Raw genomic sequence first — 21,392 nt, 5'->3', positions numbered from 1 at the left:
TGTCACGGTGACGGAGACCACGGACGATTTGCTGCCGGCTAACCCCGCCGAAAGGCGCGAAACGGACGCGTCGCGTCTCCGGGGTCCGGAGCCAATCAATGAGCCCGCCTCTGAGAAAAATCCAGCGTGCGGTTGCGTCGGCGGTGACGTCATTCCTTACATCACCTGTTCTCCCTTCACTGAGCCGGTCTCGTACGCGGACTTCTCTCCTGTGTTTTTCCCCTCGTCTCGAATCATGCTTTTTCTAATTTTCTTTAAATGCATTTTTGAGGATTTTAAATTCGGTGGTTGATCGGTACCTGTTTGGCGCTCGGCTTTTGGCGAGCACCATGGCGCAAAGCGACAGGAGCGACCGTGGACTTGACGTGCCTTTTTCGATCTGCTTCTCTCTCTCCTCCTCCAACTCGGCAAGGTGATCGAAGCAGTTGGAGTGAGATTGGTCGCAAACTTGCATGGATTTTAGTAACTTTTTTAAATTTCGACGAACCAGCACGAAAAGCACGGATCGTCGACGGCCGAACGGAAGGGCCGAGGCCGAGGCCATCCCCGGCATCCCGCACGCGTCGTGGGGCCGCCACGCCACGTAGGCACCGTGCTGCGAGCTGCGTGCGCACAGTGTGGTGGTTGCAGTGCACGCGGTAGCCGAGCTCACGGGCTGGGGCAGCGTGTGTCCAACAGCTGGTGCTGGTTCTCTGACCGTCCCCGAGTTTCTGACCGCCCCGTGCGGCGCGCATGTGCGGCTCGATCCCACCCGGGGCACCCACGCGTCTCGCCGCGCCGCACGGGCACCCGCCCGTTTACCAACGGCTCTCTTTACTGCAGCAGGGAGCGCGGAAATTCACGGCGCCGGCGAGTAGACCTGAGTTTAACCTCGTCTTGTGTTGCTGCTGCTGCTGCTGCAAACCTCCACGCACGCGGTGAGAGGTTGGCTGCACGTACGTCCGCATGCCATTTTACACGCTCTCTCTTTTGTTTCATTGCTTCCAATTAATACCATCGTAGCTTTACTATAAAGATGTTTTGGCCTTTTTTTCCAGCCCATCAGTTTTGTCTCTTTCTTTTCAATTGTCCTCCTTCCTTCTGTTCCTACCGTTTCTCCATGGATGATTCTACTCTCTTGCATTTACTATCTTCTGTCCTTTTCATTTTCAACCGTATCAGTTCACCTCTGTAATCCCAACCATCTTAAATCTTTATCCGACTGTTAGCTCGTTGATGATTCTACTCTCTCGCATTTAATTCCTTTGAACCACTGCCATGCGCAATATCCCCCTGATCTAAAAGCAGCCAGAGGAACTGCCCAGAGTGAAAATATCTCAAGCCCTTTTTCTGAATAAGGAGAATATAGCCATAAATCCCTCTCACACCGGATATCCAGGATCGGATCGGCTCCTCCAGAATCCTCGGCTGGAATTTCCAACAGTACAAGTACACAATGATAAATAGTAAAAGAAATCAAAAAGAAAAAAAGGAAAAAGAATAAAAAATCCAGTGGACCGCTCTGCGGCGCTGCCCCCGCCTCGCAGCGGGTGCGTGAGCCGGCCGTTGGCCCCCACCCTGGCCTTGTATTTTCCCGAAAACTATATATACCTCCACGCTCCCTGCCCTCCCCCTTTCCCTTTCCTCCCCCACCCCCACCCACCTCCGCGGCTCCCAAGCCCTAGATGTCCCCCTCCCCCTCCTCCTGCCCCCGCCGCGCCGCCGCCGCCGCCCGCGCCCCGCGCGGATCCCGCCAGATCTCGCGCCAATCGGAGGCCCCGCGCCTCCCCGTGGCCAGCGCGCCCCGGAACGGCGCTGATTTGGACCGGTTTTGGCGGTGAGGCGGGGTGAGGTTCCGGTGGGTCTGGGCCTCCCGGGGCCCGGTGGATGGATGCGGTGGAGCTGCCGCTTCCAGCAAAGGTAGATTTCGGGAAGATCCTGGCGCCGGCAGCCGCGGTGGAGGGGGTGGACGGCGGCGGGGTCGGAGGTGGCCCCGGAGGAGGGGGTGGGGAGGTGCTGAGGCGCTGTGCCGATGCGGATCGGCGGCACGGTAGTGGTATAGCCCCTCTTCGCGCGCTCTTTATCTTCTTTTTGGTTGGCGGTTGTGTGCTTATCGTCATGGCGAAAGAATTGGGTGTGATTTCGTTGGATTGTTTGTGGGGGAGTCGATTTGACTTCTCGTCTGCTTTGCTTCCAGTGCGTACCTGAAATTCCCGCTGCTTCTGTTGTTAGTATTACTGGGGATGTTTGGGTGATGTGTTGTGGCAGTAAGTAATTTCCATTTCTGTGGCGCAGTGTGTGTGTGTGGGGGGGGGGGGGTGGGAAGCACGGGGCTTCCATTCTGTGTCTGGATTGTTTTGTGGTCAATTGGTCATGTGTCTGCTTGGATGAGTTCCTGACTGTCGTGCAGAGATGTATGCTAATGAATTGTGACATGCGAAGGGGAAACCAAGCGAATAGGTTTGGTAATTCGCCTCAGCAGATTTATGAGCTTTCTGCATGATGATGTCTGCGGCTATGATGTTGGTTTGCTTGATTGGCTGGTCTCTTGTTTGTGGTTGCTTACACAATACTTCCTGTGCTGGCGATTTGTCCTTGTCTGCAATAGATTACATAGTACTCCCTGTTTTTTGGAGGTTTGTAAATGCTGTCGGCTGTGTATGTAGTCCTCTATGTCTTATGTGATCTTTAAGTGCTTGCGATTGATTGCCTAGTGCCCCTGTTTTCTGGTGATCTATAGTTGTCTTATCTTATTGTTGTTGTGGAGTCATTTATGTGGTGCATGTCATTTAGAAACAGAATGTCTTTGCTGTTACTCCTATTTTCCCCCTTTCAATGCCTTCTGTGTTGATTCATTTGATTTCACGATATCTTTTCCGATGGCGTTCCTTGACAGCATGGACCATGAATATTTTCTCTTTTTTGAGTAGGTACTAAATTGGTAGCTTTGTTTACAAGAGAAATGTATATGCTTCTTCTGTTATTACATCCAGTTACTTGTATTGTTTGGATTGGGTAGTTCTGCTCAACTTGGTGCTACTTAATGGGTCTTTTACTATTTTAATTTTGACTTTGTTTTCTTGTGGACAGCTGTCACAATTTTTCTAGTGGGAGTTTCCAAAATGCAGCTGATGTGTCGCGGGCTTTGTTCTCATTTTTTTTAAAAGGTCTATAATCCCTTTTCAGGGATTTTAGTGGTAGACAATATCGTGAATTTTCTCATGAACATTGTCGTGAACTTCGTTTAGAGGGCTTTCTGATGGTCGATAATGTGATGAGTTAATTAGTCTCCAACGCAGAAATTCCTTTAGAGAGTGTTTAGATAGTTCGCCAAGGAACACACGTGTCAAAGCATGTGGATCTTGTAACCTTTTTCAAATGTAAACATTCTTGCCCACTTCCAAAACTGTATAGAACTTCGTACCCCTTTAGGGCTTGCTTGGATATTGATTGCTATTTCCTTTTGACACATTCGTTCGTGTATATTGATTGTAACGTCAAAGATATCTTTCTATTCTCCATTTAAACCTGAAGTGAAGAATATTGTTCCTTGCAAAAGTTTCTGTTATAATCTCTAAACGTTTTACTCTATTTATACTGTTTTTTCTTTTATAATCTAGTTCACTACTGATTGATCTGATCAAAACACACATGGGCAGATGTGAAGGAGCAAAACCAGAATGTAGAAGGCTTTCCATCTTATAGAAGTAAAAGGACTCCTTTGGAAGTCTCTATGCAGAAATCTCTTGGTTTTGGATTGAAGTCTGAAAACGGTAAACGGGATTTTGTTGGAAATGATAATATTCAATCCTTGCATAAGCAAGATAGCAAGATAGTGGCAAAAAAGACCATAAAGTTGTTGGATGGTCCACCTTGTTCAAAAAGACCAAAGCTTGAGCCAGTACAAATTGGTAGAGATGCTGAAGCTAAGGGGCATGACTTCATATCACAGAAGAATGTGCCTGAATTGACACAATGTGCAGCATCTGGTAAATTATTAAGTTTCTTTATTCATTAGTTCTCCAATTTGATGCAGTTCTCCTTTTTATTACACATGCTACAGCTCATGGCATTCATTCAGAGACTTGGACAAAGCACTTTTGTTGATATAAGTGATATGTGCACTGTAGATATATCTTACTTTGATCCAATATTATTTTGCTAATACACTGATTTCCGTATTCCTGCTCCATCACTCCTCTTTGGGGCCTCGCTTGTATTCAACTTTTCTTTTACATAGATAGCCTTCAATTATTTGTTGGGGAGAACTCACGGCCTCCTTACAGTACCAAAAATTTCACTCCTGAAAAGTTGTGTAGCACTCTGGTTTCCTAGTATTCATTGCTGACAATGAAAGTTAAGTTTGTCTGGGGTATATTCAGAATCTTGGTGGCAATGAAACTGTTATGAGTGTGGCAGCCTGGATGACCACAGTTAGATGGATTAGGCATTAGGACTGGATAAGGTTGTTACGGGTATTTGTTAGGAGCTGGTTGTACAGAGGCACAGCAAGTTACTCGGAACTAATCAAGAAAGAGAGAAGAGTACCTCTCGCCATATCTCTGTTGAGGTGCGGCCTCAAGCCTCGCCTTCCCGTCGAGCAAACCAGGCTCAGTTCACAACATCTGGTAATGTTTGCCAGGAAGATTTGCGATGATGCTGTAATCTTGTATAACTGGAAAAGAGCGACATAAAAGTCTAAACTATCATCTTAGATCCAACAATCAGTTTAACAAAGATATAAACACTAAGAATAAATTTTCTGAAGACAAATGTGTAGTATGGATGGATGGCGTGTTGGTTATGCCTGTTGAGGGTGATCTGGTCCTTGTATCTATTGTTCCTATGAAGTTTATCATGCAATGTTTGAAACTTCCCTGACTTAAGGAGGCCTTTCCTAGTGTTTTTCCTCTTATGAGGCTATGTTTCCATAGGCTTGGGGTTACAGTTCACTCATCTGCCACATGATTTAACTAAGTAAATGTATTCAACTTAAAACATTCGAACTGAACTATACACATTATCCACAGATAATATTGAAATGGTAAAGTACCTAAGAGCATCAACTGCCTTAGTGGGCTCTGGTCAAATAAAGGATTGGTTTACCCTTTTTCATGTTTTTGGCCAGTCATCTCAAAGGAGGTGTTTGGTTGATTGGATTGGGGCTGGAGATGCCATTAGAAGATGGATTTTTTTCCCATGCTAGGAATTGGATTCCTGCTACTAACTAGCCATTTTGTTCATATGAAATTAATAGCTCACTATTTTTAGCCAAGTCCATTGAACTGCTTGCCATACTCTTTTTTAATACACCTCTGGTACAGCACCACTCTACTATGAGTGCTCATTTGTTCTACTCGCTTTAATGCACATGCTACTGTTTAGTTTGATATTCTGACAATAAATATTTTTGCACTTATCCTAATTATACACAGAAAAATCTCGGTTGCTCAAGCAGAAGCGCATTTCTGATGCAAAGAGAATTGATAAGAAGAATATTAGGTCTGGTGTCAGATCAAAATATGATTGTTTCTCATCAAAGGCTGGTTTAGCAAATTTTGATTCTGGTTTCTCAGGAAACAGCATACTTGGTATGTAGTAACTGGTTGCAGCTACACCATGCATTTATATCTTAGCAACTGCTGGTTAATTTTCTTTTGTTGACTGATGATCATATGAGCCTAGTGGATAAGTGGATGTAAAATTTCTTTGTATGAATATCTTGAAATTGTTTTCTCAAACATTGCATACTTAGACATTAAATAATTCTATGGGAAGGTTAGCTCCTGATTTATGAGTATTTTTGCTTTTGTATTTCAATGCTGCACCTGTACATCTTAATCAAAATATGCTTACTTTTGACCGCAAAATCATGTGCCATTATCCAAAGATAATTACTCTTCAAAAATTCCTATCATATATTGCGACGCTCTGTCCTCATAAATTATAGATGAAAATGGAATCTAGTTATACACCTTGTAGCAATTATGGTTAGTTACATGGCTGTATGACTTGTTTGACTTTCCATTTTGTGATTTTTTGGATTCGTTCCCAGCGAAATGGAGTTCAATGAACCTTGAGTCATACCTTCCCAGTCATGATGATATATTTTTCTTCTAACAATACCGCTTCATTTTCTTTTTAATTTTTCTAAAAAGGGGCGTTGATTGTCCTTGTGGTTCTGTTAAACTTATTCTTTGAAACTTGTTCTCACATCCACTCAAAGCTTGGCAGTAGCCATAGGTGTATGATTCTCAAGTGATATTCTAATTTCTAACAACTAATAATGTTTGCTTTTCCTTTGTTTTTTTTGTGATTGATGACACTTCTTTTGTTTGTTTGCATGCTATTACTTGCATAAACTAATTTGGAAGCATGCAATCCTGTGTTACAATGCCATGTTATTGTTATTTAGGCCTGGATGCTTCCCCCCCTTTTTTTCTTGCATATATAGGATTATATATTATTTATGCCATGCAACCTTTGCAGTATAGGAACTTTCCACATCTCATATGGGTAATATGCAGAATAACAATAATTTTATAATAGGAAAGTTGAAAACCTTGCTATATTAGTTTATTTTATGGGTCAGACACTATTAGGGAATGTGCACTATATTGTTGGTCCAACCTATTTGCATCACAACTAACAGTGGTTGTCATGTTTATTCAGGAGCACATGGCCTTAAATCTGATGTCCGTGACATCACAAATCACATTGAGAACCTCTCATTGAGTGAACTTCTTGATGGCACTTACAAGTATTCCAGCTTAGGAAGAGATAAAGGAAAGAAGGTATTGCGTATGAAAGATGAACTTCTAGTCTCTGTCAGAAAAGCTTTTTCTATGCTTTCAGACATGGACAATTGCAATGGAAAGGATTCTAATCTCATCCTGAGCCCTAAACTTCCTACAACAAGCACTTCTAGCTATGAAGTCAAAGAGCAATGTGGTGACAAGCCAGCCCCCTTGGTTAAGGTAAAGCAAACCCTCAGTGCTACAACTATGATCATGTATTTAGCGCCTCAAAGTTCCTGACCTTTTTAATTTTACCACCCAGGACTCTTTACAAATCAATGTCTGTCATACTGCACTTTGTCCTCCAAAAGATATCTTAAACCGTTTAACACTTCCCCATGGACAAGATCTGGACTCTCTTTTAGCACCAGGAAGTGAGAGCACAGTTAAGCCTTATATGCCTTCCATGACTGTTCATGGGGCTAGTTTGCCACCATTTCCTTGGTCACACTCACAGGCTGGGGGTTATCGACAAAGTGTTGACTGTGGTAAACATGGGTCAAGTAGGAGCAATTCCCAGTGGCAATGGGTGAGGGTTGGATCCAACCTCACTCTAGATTATGAAGATTCATCTGTCCATAAAATTGATGATCTTCTTCAAGAGATGGAGGCAGCAAAGTTATCTATAATGGATTCATGTGATAGACGATATAATTTATGTGGCACGGAATCAACTTCCGGATCACTTGTACAAAATATTCACTCAAGAAAAATTGGGAGCGAGAATGGTTCGCAGCAACTGCAATCCCTAGACCATGGTGACTCTTCAGATGGTTTCCAGAAGCATGACATCGAGCACTCTCTTTTAAAAACACAAGGTACGCCAAAGTCTATACCATACCTTGGTGAAAGTAGCCCACTATTCTAAATGCAGAAATGCTTTGGTGGTTTGACGTATTCAATATCATATTGATGATCTAAAGCATCTTGAAGCTGCATCCTTTTTTTTTTACAAATATTCTGCCATCTTCTGCTATCATGAGCATTTGGTGTTACTAGAAGCCCTTAGGATTTCTTTATCACTAGAGCTAGGTGCTCAGTGCCTCACTCTACATCTTAAACTACTATTTTCTGCGTCATTCATTTGGTGTTTACTCATTTTCAGTTTATTTTTGCTTTTGATGATTTACTTATGTGATCTTTCTATAAGCAGTATCGCCAAAGATACAGCGTGCTGCTGAAATCTTATGTGATATGAGAAGAAGCACTGAATCATGGAGTGCTCAAGGATACAGTAATGGGGCAATTAAGTGGCCAAAATCACCATCTGAAAAGGTTATGAGGGCCCGCAAGCCCTCATCCCAGTTAGGTACAGCTGAGAGCTCATCAGGTTCTCGTAACAATGATGCAACTTGGAATGGGAGCAGTCACTCTACCAAGAAAATAGTTGACAGGAAGAATGATTCTGTGCGCTTGAATAACCCTAGTAAGGGGACTATAAGGTGGCCAGTGCCTATTGAAGACGGTGCCTCTCCTGTCAGGTCCGAGCGAGGTCTTATGCTTGATACAAGGCAACCCCATGGTAATGGCGGAAGGCATCCAGTCCAAGTGTCATCACAGGCACGACTCGAGAAGGAGTACGAGAACCAGCAGAAGTTGAGGAAAGCAACACTGACCTCATCTCTAGGATCTGCAGGAGATTGGAATAGGGAGAGGAACAGGAGAATGTGAAGTGTAAATTATTGATGTCGAAATCATAGTCTGGTATATCGTCTGGGGGACAGCGGAACCAGGCAACTGTTTCATAAGAGGTCACAGAACATTGGGAGATGTGATAATTTAGGTGGCGGGTGATGTATCTATTGGGCCATTTGTTGTTGGGGAAAACTGTTGTAACAAGTGTAATTTCCTTTTCATTTCCATCATATCACAGGTCTCTCACTGTCTCACTATCTTCTGTTGTGTACTACTAGTATATCTCGACCTAGTCTACCAGTGAAGTAATAATAGCATTCCAGGGGTGATTCGGTGGTTCGCATCTTGCACATCCTGATGGTTGGAAGCTCAATGTCGTTTATCGGCATAGTCTATGTTAAACTATCATCTCGGCCATGTGAGCTATATTGCGTCTGTTGATTGTCGTTGCGGCAAAACTTGGCTATGCCTAAGATATACTCACTGCTTAATATGCTTAATGTGCATCATAGAGCTCTGCCTGGTTCATAGGACCTGCTTGATTAGTGGTTCAAGATCAAACTCTGTATATATCTATTTTATGTGTGACGTGATTATGCACGTCGAAATCTATATCCACATCATCATTCAGTGATGTGCATGTATGTTGTATATTCAATTATCGTCTGCATTCAGCTATGTGTTGCATGCTCCAATTATGTTGGGCGTATGTTTCATCTCCATGTGGGTTGTCCACAACTGGGAAATGGAAACTAGGCACTGTATTGATGGTTACAGGTATGATGCTAATGCAAATGCAAATGTTTGAGCGTACATGCCAACTCCGTTATGACTTGTGAGTACTGACAACTTGAAGATTAACATCTGGACGGCGTGTGTAAGAAGGTATCGGCTGGATGAAGCCGGAAACCACGTTTCTCGCATGATAAGTCTTGCAATTGCTGTAAACTGAGAGCTGACACGATGTGCCTCTGGTGGCTTCGACAAGATATGCTTGGTTCTGTCTCCTGATCATGAGGTGCTTGCTGTGAGCGTTTACGTTTGTGCCTTGTTTCTAGAAAAACATGGGTCATTCCCAACACCGTATGCATGGTTCTCGTCGCAAGAACCTTGCCTTCGGATCCACAATGCTGCTGTCACCCGACAACAATGATTTATGCTAAATTATTATAAAAAGAATGGTTTATGCTAAATCAATGGAAAGTTACTCTGCACACGATGACACGAGGCAACGACAGACATGATAGTGACACCAATCATTCCAGCCCTTGCTTAACCCGGTCTCACCTGAGCCGACCCAAACCTAAACCCTAATTAGTCGAGTGATGCTATGAGCCTACGACTCGAGGAGTTCCAGAGGAATCAGGTCGAAGAGCATACAAGGTGAGGGGAAATAAAATTAATGGGAAATTCTCTAAATGCCATCGAAAATTATAGCCGTCCCTTATACGTCATTGAAAATTTAGTCATCCCTTCACTGCCATCGGATTTTGAGTTTTCATCCCTTCTGTGCCATTCCGTTAAATGGCGGGTCTCTCATGGCGGGTCGCTTGTCCAGAGACCAGCCTGAAGCACGCCAGCAGCACGTCATCCCCGCTGTTGGCCTCGTCACGGCTGCGCGAACGGCCGCGCTTCCAGGCTCAGGTGCGGCGGTGACGACGCGCGAACTGCCCATGCGCCACCGTTGCCCCCTGCGCTGCAGCTCGTCGCCCTCGCTGATGCATGGCTGCACACTCGCCTCCGCCTGACGCCAACGGGCGCATGAGATCATGGTGGATGCGGCCACGGGCCCACGGCACGGACAGACGGCGCGCGTGGCGGACGGGGCGCATGGCGAGGTGGTGGTCGAGCTTTGGCCCAATAGCAATGAAGGGATAACTAAATTTTCAATGGCATATAAGGATGACTATAAATTTTAAATTTTGATGGCATTCAAAGAATTTGCTCTAAAATTTAAAAAAACTAGGCAATCTGCTCCTTTCCATGCATCAATCTTGACCAACACGAGCGCCCTAGATAAATTGGAAGCGGCTTACAAACAGGTTCGTTTCTTTCATTCCCTTGAAACTTTCGCACGAAGCCGAAAGCCTGCCAAACGGTTCCGAGTTCCGACAGAGCCCAGCGATGTTTTGGTCCACCAGTGGCGCAGATGAAGGACAAGTCATCGTTGGGACACGTACGCGGGCCGTAACGTCGTCGTAGCGTAGGCCACGGCTCCGCCGCCGCCGCCGCCGCCGCCTGCGGGGTCGCTTCAAGTAACTCCGCTCCGCTCCGTTGCCACTTTCCACTTTCAAGATCGGGACTGGCCATGGAGCTTGGATGGAGTCCTTCCCGGGGAAGTCAACGCCGACCGCGCCCCAGGAGTCTGAGCTCAGGGGGACCGGGTCGGCGTTTCCAAGGGTACGTTCGTTTGTTCTTAACCCATCAGACGGCCGCTGAATCTTGCTTGCAGGTACATGGCCGAGCAGTAGAATAACGGAATAGGCAGTGAAATTATCCTGGCCATCGAAGCGAAAGTATCCAACCCGAGGGACCAATTTACTCTGTTGTTCCACTGTATCATTCGGTTGATTTGAGCAAAAGTAGCTTGGAGGGCAGTTCGCTTCCTCTGGGATTTCTGTTTATGCAGAGAAATAGCTTTCCCTCTAGAGCCTTAGGCAAGTCTTAATTTAGGAAATTTAATAATATAAAAATCATGATAGATTGGCCTGTAAATACAATATGAGCATGTCTGGGTAGCCAGTTTGCACCAATACTTGTAGGCTAAGGATAATATGCTGAAATCTAGGTGAAAAAGGAAAAAAATCTGCTCGGGCAAGGTTAATTACTAATTGAACATGAACTTAGCTAAAATCGAGCTGAACTTGACGACACCCACGAGCTACGAATCCTTTCACCTCTGCAAATGACAAGTGAGCCATTACGCATAACATTGTTTATTTGTTCATGCATCCCTCTGGCTCCGGCGGCTTCTTGGCACTGCTTTTCTCCATCTCCACTATCTTTATTTTCTTCTTGTGGCATGATTTGTTCCGAGTCACCATTTTCATGTCCTACTTGTTTGTTTTTGCAGAAATAGATTATCAAGGCGACCATGAGAGAAGTGGTTGAGGCAACTCCAGTAGCGATGATGAGTCCTGCAAAGCTGTCAAAGGTGAGGCTACCTGTACCAGATATGGTACCCACATTTTGGCAGTTGTTTTGATCTCCTATCCATTTCTTCTCGATTTGAATGATAGTGTCTCCCCCTGTTATGTTGAGGATTGCCTGTGAGATGCCACCAATTATAGGCGATCCCTTCTGCAATGCCTGATGAAGAAGATAAACCATTTTGTAAACTCGGGTGCCCCAGCTCAGGCCGTCGCATTGATGTAAAACTTAAATAAAGCTGAGAGTGAACTTGGGTATCCCAAAGTAAACTTGACAAATACAGTTGAACTTACGTATCCAAAACCAGCAGTCTTATATATTGGCCCAACCATGGTGTATCCCTTGCAATGCTCTGCAAGAAATAGGTTGATGTATGGGATTTCACCTACAAAGGCAGCAGAACCACCAGTCTTGCTTCCCTTGGAAAGTGCACCATGAAAATCTTCAAGGGTATCATAGGGCTTGATCTTTGATTTGTCAAAACCAAGGTCTTCCAAAACACCCTTAATGTAGGAACCACGCCCATACCCAACGCATTCTCCAGTTTTTAGGAGTTCACCAACATTTGTTACAGTTGGTTGGAGCTGTTGCACAGTTAGCATGGATGTCAAGCTTGCAGTGTAGCATGACTTAAGTACCACAATAAAAAACAGCCATATCACCAATACGATCCGGGAGATAAAGCGTTTCACCTTCTCTTCTGCAGGAATTACATTACGAATTAAGATTATTTTCAGACATCATAAATGAAAGTTCTGAAAAGAAAAATAAATGAGTAAAGTAAAGTGTACAAGCAGCCCCTAAACTTGTCCATCATTGTCACATAGGTCGTTGAACTATTAAATGAAGTTGTTCACGTGAGGTCCAAATCCCTCTAATTAGTAGTGTTGATTCGCTTACCTCGCGGCTGGCATCTATGTGCCATCCATGTTACCAAATTTTTAACTCATCATTAATTAATAACTGTTCTAGGGAGACCCAAATGTCATCCCATCTTCTTTTCCACTTCATCTATCTGTCATGGCGAGAGGTCGAAGTCATTCATGGAGGGCAAAGTGTGTGGCAATTGGAGGTATATTTAAGTGACGCCACATAGGCAAGCACATGCTTATTGTTGATATTTGGACCTTGAGGGACACAATTAACAAGTTTAGGGATCTAAATATGCAAATTAAAAGTTTGAGAACCTATATGACACCCATAAACAAGTTTGAGAACCGTTTATGCACTCTATAAAAAACAACCAATCAAACTCAAGATTTGGTAGTATTTTGACACACACAGTGGGAGCTATTCCTTCTTGCATTTGTAAATTCGTATTGGCTTTGTATCTTTTTATACAAGATTTGTCCTCCTTTTTAGGATCGGGCTCAAAAAGAGCTGGGCTCATATTTTATATATTTTGAGCTAAGGATGATTAAGGGCTGAGTTGGATTGTGAAGGGGGCTTTAGGGCCATGATCCATTACCACCCCTAGCTGTAGGACATGGCTTATGAATGCAGCACATTTAGTGGAAACCATATAAACAATACACATATTTTTCCAAGTTGTGGAATTTTGCTGTATGAAAGTAACTTGCGAGGATAAAAGGCATACCAACTTGATCATTATGTTGTATCTATCTAATAAATTACAGGAAAAAGAGTATTGTGATAAGCGCACTCAACTCTCTTCAATCAATGAAAAATATATCATTGTAGCCAGCTGCCGTGGAATTGGACCATGAACATTTTTGTTGCCTAGAAGCTCCAATAACCATATCACAATCCCTGTGTAGATAAAGAGCATGATGGTTCCAAACCACATGCCAGGTGTCAAAGGCTTCAAGAAAATCCATGCATTCTTGTTTATGCTTTCCTTGACAGGAACAACCATTGCTGTCCCTGATTCAGTGTATGGTAGAGTGAAGTCAACGTTCAAACTTCTGTTGTACCTAATTGTTATGTCTACAACTGCTATGTCATACTTCTGTCAGAATGTAAAAGAAATTGTTTAAGCAAATGTGAATAAAAGGAATAAGGTGTGTGGGTGGGCAAGTGGACTTTAGCCTGGTTGGCTAGCTCATTGTAGAGTGGAGCTAGCAGCCACGGTTCAAATCTCCGTGTGCACAGATTTAAGCCATCTCATATGGTTGGGGTTTAGAATCCTATTTTTTTCAAAAAAATAAAAAATAAAAATAATAAAAAAGGGGTGTCATGCAAAAGTACCATAGAAGTAATGAACTGTGTCTATTATGGTATTGGAAGTGAAACTGAAGTAGTCTGTTTAGTTTGAAGTCACACCGTGATATAAGAAATATCAGATACTCGAAAGCATAAACTTGTACTTTTGACTTGAAAAGGTAAACATGCAAAGTATTTCAATTGCAAGGCCACTTGCTTTAACCACACCTGTGTGGGAGTCTTCATTGGCATATATTTATTTTGTATACCCTCCACCTGCGACTATACCAACTTGAAGCTTCTTCCCGTTTGTTGGAATTTCCCAACCTCTCGGCACCTCTGTTGATTCTCCTGGCCAAATCACGATATTCAAATTACGCGCGGTGCTGTATGTTGTGTTTGATGTCCTTTGATCTGACTGTTGTCAAATTCCATTTTGTGCAGTCCAAAACCCAATTACTCTATGTGCTTTTCCAACTACATTTATTATCTGAAACATGGAAACTTGCAGTTGTCCATCTGAAAGGTCAAAGTAACCACTTAAGCCTTCAAATTTAGTTTGCAAAATCACCTTTAGGGTTGCTGGACCGTTTCTTGAGTTCTCTAAGGTTTTTGAACTTGTGTAGTTTTTCAGTGCAGGTGGTCTCTGAAATTTTGCTTCAGTAACCTTTGCCTTTTCTGCTGCTTGTGCTACTGCCCAGATCGTATCATAGCTCCGTAGTCCAAAGATGTTTAATTTCAATGTTGGGTAGTTTGGATGATCATTTCGGGACCTCGTATACCATCTCACGGTGAAATTGTCAAGTTCTGTTGATTTAGGAACATAGGACTCAACCCCCAAGGCACCATTCATTGCTTCCACAACTGAAGGATTTAGGGAATCTATAAGACTTGCTAGTCCATCTGTTATGATCCAAACAAATCCTTTGCTCATCATGCCAATTTCTTTTGCTTTTGTGAAGAAGAGGGAGCCCAAGTAGGCGGCCATGTGAACGACAAAGACCCTTGTTTGCATTGTCATCAGCTTGTAGAGTTCTTGGGTAATTTGTTCACCTGTTGCTGGTTCATCTATCGCACTCCGATAAGGAATATGGGCATCTATTCCTTCAAGGACATCAACAAGGTCTGGTATAATACGTCTACCATAATCGTTGTCTACATAGATAGGCACCACCTCTCTCCATCGTAGGTCTTGATTATGGACGCGATGCTACGCACTTGTGCAGAGTCGCGCGCTGTTGCTTGAACAAAATATGGAAGTCTACGGGAAGATAAAGATGTGCTTGTTGCTGTGAATGATATAATTGGGACTTGATGCTTATTTCCGAGAGCTGATATAAACACAGCTTGAGAAGATTTCTGTGGGCCAATTATAGCTTGGACATTGTAGTTCTCCAGCAAATCAAGAACTGTATAAATGCGTAGAGTCAGGCTTCAACTTTTTGATGGAAGCAAATTTCTTATATTCAGATAGTACCCAGAATTGAATCGTTTGGAATAGCTATATCAAAGTAGTATTCACAAGAGATGGATGGACTACTAAAATTCAATGACTCACTACACTTTTTAGCCATAAATTATGGCAATGGAACGTATCAAAAAGGTTGTCCCTGTAAGGTTGCATTGGCTACCATATCAACATAAAGCTATGGTACAAATTATTTCAATTATAAACACAAGGACATGCATAGCTTTGTTTTCTCCCCTCGGATGCAGTACCTGCAGCGAAGCAACTATATGGATTTCAAAGTTAAGTGTCACTAAATATAGACATATCATGTTTTCCCATTTCACGAAGTGCTTTTCAAGACATGATTGTCAATGCCATGTAACTCTGTACTATTCCAGACACCCCCCACCCCCAACACATTTTTCATCTAATGCATCAACCTTTTGCCTCTTCATATTGCAGTACTCTGTTTATTCTGTGCAACCATTTAAATGGAGCGCGAGCGCAACAGCTTTATAGACTTTCAAGTGGTTTGCTGTGTTCAAAATGCCAAACTTCCAAGATACAAGTGTGCAAACAGTACATAATCAAGTAAACACGTACTCTGTCGAGTGTCAAAATCCATATAAGGATGACACTCACCTTCAGATGCAGCTTGGACATCATCACTCAAGGAGTCGCTAACGTGGAGGACGATCCGTGTGGTGTAGTTCGGATGGACAACATAGAAATCCTCGACAGCAATTGAAATGCTGGTATGTGCTACCTTGCCCACTGTTGTTCCCAAATCAAGTACCACCCCTACATGGAATTCTTCTACTTTGCTTTCTGTAACATTTTGGGCAACTGCTGAGCTGAATGCCAAGAAAAGGATCATTTTGATCCCAACTCCTTTCGCCATGTCTTGAGTTGTGATGTTTGCAGAAGAATGTTTCTGCACTGGTGCACTAGTTATAGATGCATAGGTTGTCATGTGCGAGTTAGTTAAACTGAACTTTAGTCAAATCTCTGTTAGACTACTACTTTACTCTGACCAAAATTTGTCCATTTCTTTGCAGTTCCTGTCAAGAATTCAAAATTGTTTGCTCTCCATTTGAGGTTTTCTTCATTGCTAGTGGCTCACTCTCTACTTGAACTTTCAAAGGCTCGGCAACCTTAAATTCAGGTGGCATCATATTTCCTTCGTTGAATTGACAAGTAAGTGAGCCAAAGACCTGCAAGTTGAACGCCGCAGTCTCGTGTGGGTGCAAATGCAAGTGAAATTTCCCTGTGACTTCCAGTAGCAGACCGGGGCTTCTCAGTGATAACTGGGTGAATCGCTCAGCCTTGACCCAGCACGGTATGAACAGAAATGAAATCTGCGAGGAAGTCTAAGCGTGTGTAAAACACGTACTCCATCTGTCCCATGAAGAGTGCATTTCTAGATTTGAAAAAAAATCCCTTGAATTAATGTGAAGAGTACGTATTTTGTCTGTATGTCTACGTGTTTGGAGGGAATGCTATGTTGGTGTTGAACCTTGCAGATCTTTGGCCGTCTCGAAAATCCCTTGAATTAATGTGAATAATGCGTAATTTCATACTATAACCGGAACAAGTAGCATCTTGAGATTGCAACGGTAGTTTTTGATGTGTAGAAGTTTTTGTCTTGGTAGCAGTGTCGTTGTTCACAGGACAAGGGTTTGAACTGGGTGTGCGCGCTTACGAGGTGAGCGTGCGTACACGTACATTATCTGTGCCATGTTTAAAAAACACATAGTCGAGGGGGATTAGTAGGGAAACAAGAAAGGAACAAATCTACAAGAGATGGGACGAGTCGATTGATCATTGCAATGGATCTTCATCCAATAGCTACTTTTAGAGGGAAAAAAATCAGATGCCTCATAAAACCATGTTTATCTAGTATTAACTACTCCTTTTACCAATAAATATAAGAACTTTTAAGTTTTCTCTAAACTAAATTGTTCTAAATTTGACTAAATCTATAGATAGGAGTATTAACATCTAGCACATTTAAAAAAGTAAACAATGAATTCCATAGGATCTAATTATGCTCGTGATATGTTACAGGGAAAATAGTCTATTTTATTACCCTTATCAATCCACCTTATCCACTTAAACCCTTAAATAATTTTCAAGCTCACTTTACTCTCTCAAACTATTTTATTTGGTCCAATCTACACTTAAATGAGATTTCTCATTTTCTTTTCTCCGCACATAAACTGAGTATCATATTAAAATTTTATGAGGTGACTTGCAGCACGATATCCTACAACAGAAAAATACATAAGGATTTTTCACAATTACTTTACATGCAATTTTGTCTTTTTAGGATCATGTAATAAAATAATCATGTAAAATTATTAATGTATATTTATAGCACAAAATATCATGTTCTTTGTCCGCTCATAAAGTTTGAACTTAAAACTTAACCTTATACGTGATGAAAAAAATCTCATTAAGTATATTGTTCGGGAAGTAAATAAAATGGTTCGGGGGGTAAATAAAATTTAAATTTTGTTCAAGGGATTAAGTGGACAAAGTGGATCGAAGGAGTATAGATTAGTTTTGTTTACAGATAGCCCCTGAGGTGAAAATGACTAAAGTTTGTAGTTTCTCCAGGGGCAGCTTGTAAATGTTATGTCAATTTTGAATGTAACAACTAGACAAAAGCATGCTATGAAATGGATCAAATGCCAACCAGTTTAGATTGTATGTTGTCAGGAGAATCGTTGCGCAACTTGTGCTAGTTTCATATATATATATATATAAATAGGTTCCTTTGGTAACAAGAAAGAAACAGTGAAAATAAGATGGGGCAATTTTAGTTCGGTTCATAACAACATATTAATTTATGGCTAAATGTCAGCAAGACATAAATGATTTAGGTGAGGAAAAGAAAATGAGTGACACTCGAAGTTAGTACTAGCTCAGAATCATCATAAAGGCCACAAACCATTTACCGAACCCTTTTATATACTCCTACATACAATGAGGCATTGAACCTCCATGATCACCCACTCACTACTTACCACAGCTGCCTACCACTTCACCTGCACCATTCTCCTACCTCTCTTCCAACCACCCAGCACTCGGCCTCCGATGATCCGGTCCACCAGTGCCATGGGCGGCAGCGGCGCCGTCGTCAAGCCCCCGTCGCGGCGGCTCCGCTGCGCGCTCGTCTCGTGTGGCATTGGCAGCATCCTCATCGCCGCCGCCCTGCTCGCCGTGACGCTGACCGTGTATCGCGTCCGCGAGCCCGTGATGACGATGAACGCCATCTCCCTCAAGGACCCTGGCGCCGCCGCCGCGTATTCCTCGTCGCCGTCCTCGTCGACGCCGCCGCCGCTCCTGACCCTGACGGTGGTGGCGGACGTGTCGGTGAAGAACCCGAACGCCGCGTCGCTGCGGTACGCCGCGACGGAGACGTCGGTGTACTACCGCGCGCGCCAGGTCGGGGAGGCCACGGGGCCGCCCGGCACGGCGCCGGCCCGGCGGACCGTGCGGATGAACGTGACGGTGGACGTCGCCGTGGGCGCGCTCCTGGGGGACCCGGCGTTCCTCGGGGACGTGGGGGCGGGCGCCGTTGCGGTGGCCACGGCCACGCGGGTGCGCGGGCGCGTCGCCGTGCTGGGCGGGCTGGTGCGCCGCCGCGTGGTGCTGGAGATGAACTGCACCGCGACGATCGCCGTCGCCGACATGTCCATCAGCGACCAGAGCTGCGAACAGCGCGTCCGGTTGCGATAGACGGTGAAGGAAGCAAGTTCGCTGGATCAACGTACAGCAGGTAGTTTAGCAGCAGCGCGTTCCTAACCTATGTGTGCGTTCTCATGCAGCGCCGTATGATTACTCATGATGTCAATACAGTACGTGATGTCGATCATTTGTACTCCATTGATTTAGTGTCAATAATTATTTCGTAATCAGTAGTCATTGAAGTTGGCTCCTTGCGCGTATTTTTTTCCTTTCAAATATAGTACACGCACAGACACTTATGTATATGCATGCACACTCATCCATCACACTCTTTAACACATTGAGTAACTCTGAGCGTATCCAACAATTCCTAATACACCTTCCTTAAAAATCAAATTTTGGATGTGAAGAGCGAAAATCGCCCTCCAACAATTGTCATAAAGCATGCCCCGCAGGCACCATATCACTAGTATAGAAATAGTTTGCGCTAGCGCTTCACATTTACGGTAGTGATGGTCGGTATTAGCAACCGCTAGCATAAATGGGAAGGTGGCCACCCGCTTACGGACTGCCAGCAGTGCTTTATATAGGTTGATACATCTGTGTTGGTGGTAAGCAGCTCATATCAGTTCTCCCTCTTCCAAACCCGTTCGCTGTTCCTTCGATCGGTTCACACAATATCAGCCACCACAACATCGTGCTGCACATTGCGAATGACATCGCATGCAAGATGTTGCTTTTGTTCCGTGATACAAACCTTTACTTCGCCGGCTTTGGGCACGTGATGGTGACTGTGTTGCCTGATGAGGTTCTACAAGAGGTTGGGGCCACTGCTTCATGTTTGACAATATAATCACCGAAAATGAGGTTCCAGACTTCATGAATGTGGTGAAGATGAGAATTGGATCGGCTCACTAGGGCAGAAGGTAAGACAGCTTGATCTTCGGCCGCGAGCATTCTCTATTGTAGTACATCTTGACTTAACTGTAATTTGCATATTGTGTCTTTCAAATTTATTAATGTTCCAAACCACAATGCTATGGAGGACCTCTTCTACACATTGCCAGGATTTGAAGATCAAGTCTATATCCACGAGACAACCCAAAACAACATGACAACCAGAGAAGTGAGGGGATTGACGGTGGGCTTGAAACATGAGCTGGAGGCGGCGGTCAGTAGTGTTATCTTAGTTTTTTATGAGGCTCTAAGGCTGAGATCCCTTTACAATGTTGTCCACACCGCCCTTTAGGTGACTACGCAACCCATCTTCCAAATAGGTTGTGGATTCTTCTCTACTCATGAGGGAAATTGTCTGAGCACATGCTGAAGGTGAGGAAGTGGAGAATGATGGCATTGGACAATGCCCTGCCAAAGGTGGCTGAGTTATTGTTCCACGACTTCCCATGAATGACACTGGGTGATCTGATTGGGCCACCTGGGGAGCTCATCAAACCAAATCATTTAGAGAGGCACTCTAATTAGCGAGGAGCAAGGATAACGTTGACTGAATCACTGAACCCTTTGTGGAGCTAGCTGCACCAGGAGGAGAAATGGGAGGAGGAGGAAGAATGGAGCAAGCAGGAGGAGGAGGAAGGGGAGGAGGGGGGGGGGGGGTCGGGGGGTTTCAGGATGGAGCAAGCAGCACGAGGAGGCATAGGAGGAGGAAGGGGACCAGGAATGGAGCAAGCAATTGGAGGAGGAGGCAGAGGAGGAGAAAACAATTGGAGGAGGCAGAGGAGGAGAAAGGGGACCAGGAATGAAGCAAGCAGCAGGAGGAGGCAGAGGAGGAGGAAGTAGACCAGGAATGGAGCAAGCAGCAGCAACAGGAGGAGGAGGAGGAGGAGGAGGAGGAGGAGGACCAAGAATGGAGCAAACAGCAAGAGGAGGAAGGGGACCAGGAATGGAGCAGGAGGAGGAAGGGAACCAGAAACCGAGCAAGCAGCATGAGGAGGATGGGGAGGAGGAAGGGGACCAGGAAGAGGAGGAGGCGGAGGAGGAAGGAGGAGACCAGGAATGAAACAAGCAACACTTTTCTACGCGGAAAGAAATCTAAAACGCCTCTGTTCGCCTTTTCGGCCGTCCGAGACGTTGAAATTTATTAGAGGAGGTAGCATGGATGCTCGGAGGATTCGAATTTTCTTCTCCGACCCTAATGCAACAGTTTCCTTCTTCAACAACGATCCAACTTCCGATGCCTGCACAACCACGAAATCAGCCGGCAAGACTGAGATCATGATCTTGCAATGCAATAGCAGGACCAACAAAAGCGCCAAGATGGAGCTGCCGGGTGTGGTTGAGCTCAAGCAATAGATTCGTCGTCGGCGCTGGCTGCGGTGGGGAGCAGCAGGATAAACCGCTAGCACAAACCGTTCCTGTACTAGAGTATTCTGGCGGAAGAAGTCTACATAACACCCCCTATTGTAGCTGGACTACTTCACCCCCAAACTATATATTTAACACCCTTAACTTTGCGAAACAATTCACTTAGTCCCCTTTCTTGGTTTTGCCAAGTGGTTTTGTTTATG

The 21,392-nt window shown here is 44.1% G+C and overlaps 2 protein-coding genes, 1 long non-coding RNA gene and 1 pseudogene across 3 annotated transcripts; 3 read left to right on the top strand and 1 right to left on the bottom strand.

Moving 5' to 3' along the window:
* The first annotated feature begins 1,639 nt into the window (after nucleotides 1-1,639).
* Nucleotides 1,640-9,029, top strand: LOC112883240. Its single transcript, XM_025948513.1, has 6 exons — nucleotides 1,640-2,035; nucleotides 3,639-3,968; nucleotides 5,415-5,570; nucleotides 6,652-6,956; nucleotides 7,039-7,594; nucleotides 7,930-9,029. Exons 1-6 carry the CDS (start codon nucleotides 1,867-1,869, stop codon nucleotides 8,445-8,447), a joined length of 2,034 nt encoding a protein of 677 aa, XP_025804298.1. The 5' UTR covers nucleotides 1,640-1,866; the 3' UTR covers nucleotides 8,448-9,029.
* A 1,483-nt stretch (nucleotides 9,030-10,512) lies between these two features.
* Nucleotides 10,513-16,759, top strand: LOC112877921. Its single transcript, XR_003225616.1, has 4 exons — nucleotides 10,513-10,811; nucleotides 11,485-11,565; nucleotides 15,637-15,929; nucleotides 16,233-16,759. It is a non-coding gene; the product is annotated as an uncharacterized LOC112877921 (long non-coding RNA).
* On the bottom strand, nucleotides 10,832-16,219 carry LOC112877823 (annotated as a pseudogene).
* Nucleotides 16,760-18,273: 1,514 nt separating the features above from the next.
* LOC112878936 lies at nucleotides 18,274-19,042 on the top strand. Its single transcript, XM_025943212.1, has one exon. It carries the CDS (start codon nucleotides 18,274-18,276, stop codon nucleotides 18,916-18,918), a length of 645 nt encoding a protein of 214 aa, XP_025798997.1. The 3' UTR covers nucleotides 18,919-19,042.
* The last annotated feature ends 2,350 nt before the right edge of the window (nucleotides 19,043-21,392 follow it).

The sequence above is a fragment of the Panicum hallii genome, chromosome 1 (genome assembly GCF_002211085.1).
Source record: "Panicum hallii strain FIL2 chromosome 1, PHallii_v3.1, whole genome shotgun sequence".
In the NCBI taxonomy this organism is placed as follows: domain Eukaryota; kingdom Viridiplantae; phylum Streptophyta; class Magnoliopsida; order Poales; family Poaceae; genus Panicum; species Panicum hallii.
Note: the sequence above shows the minus strand (reverse complement) of the source record. Positions and strands in the feature narration are given on the sequence as shown.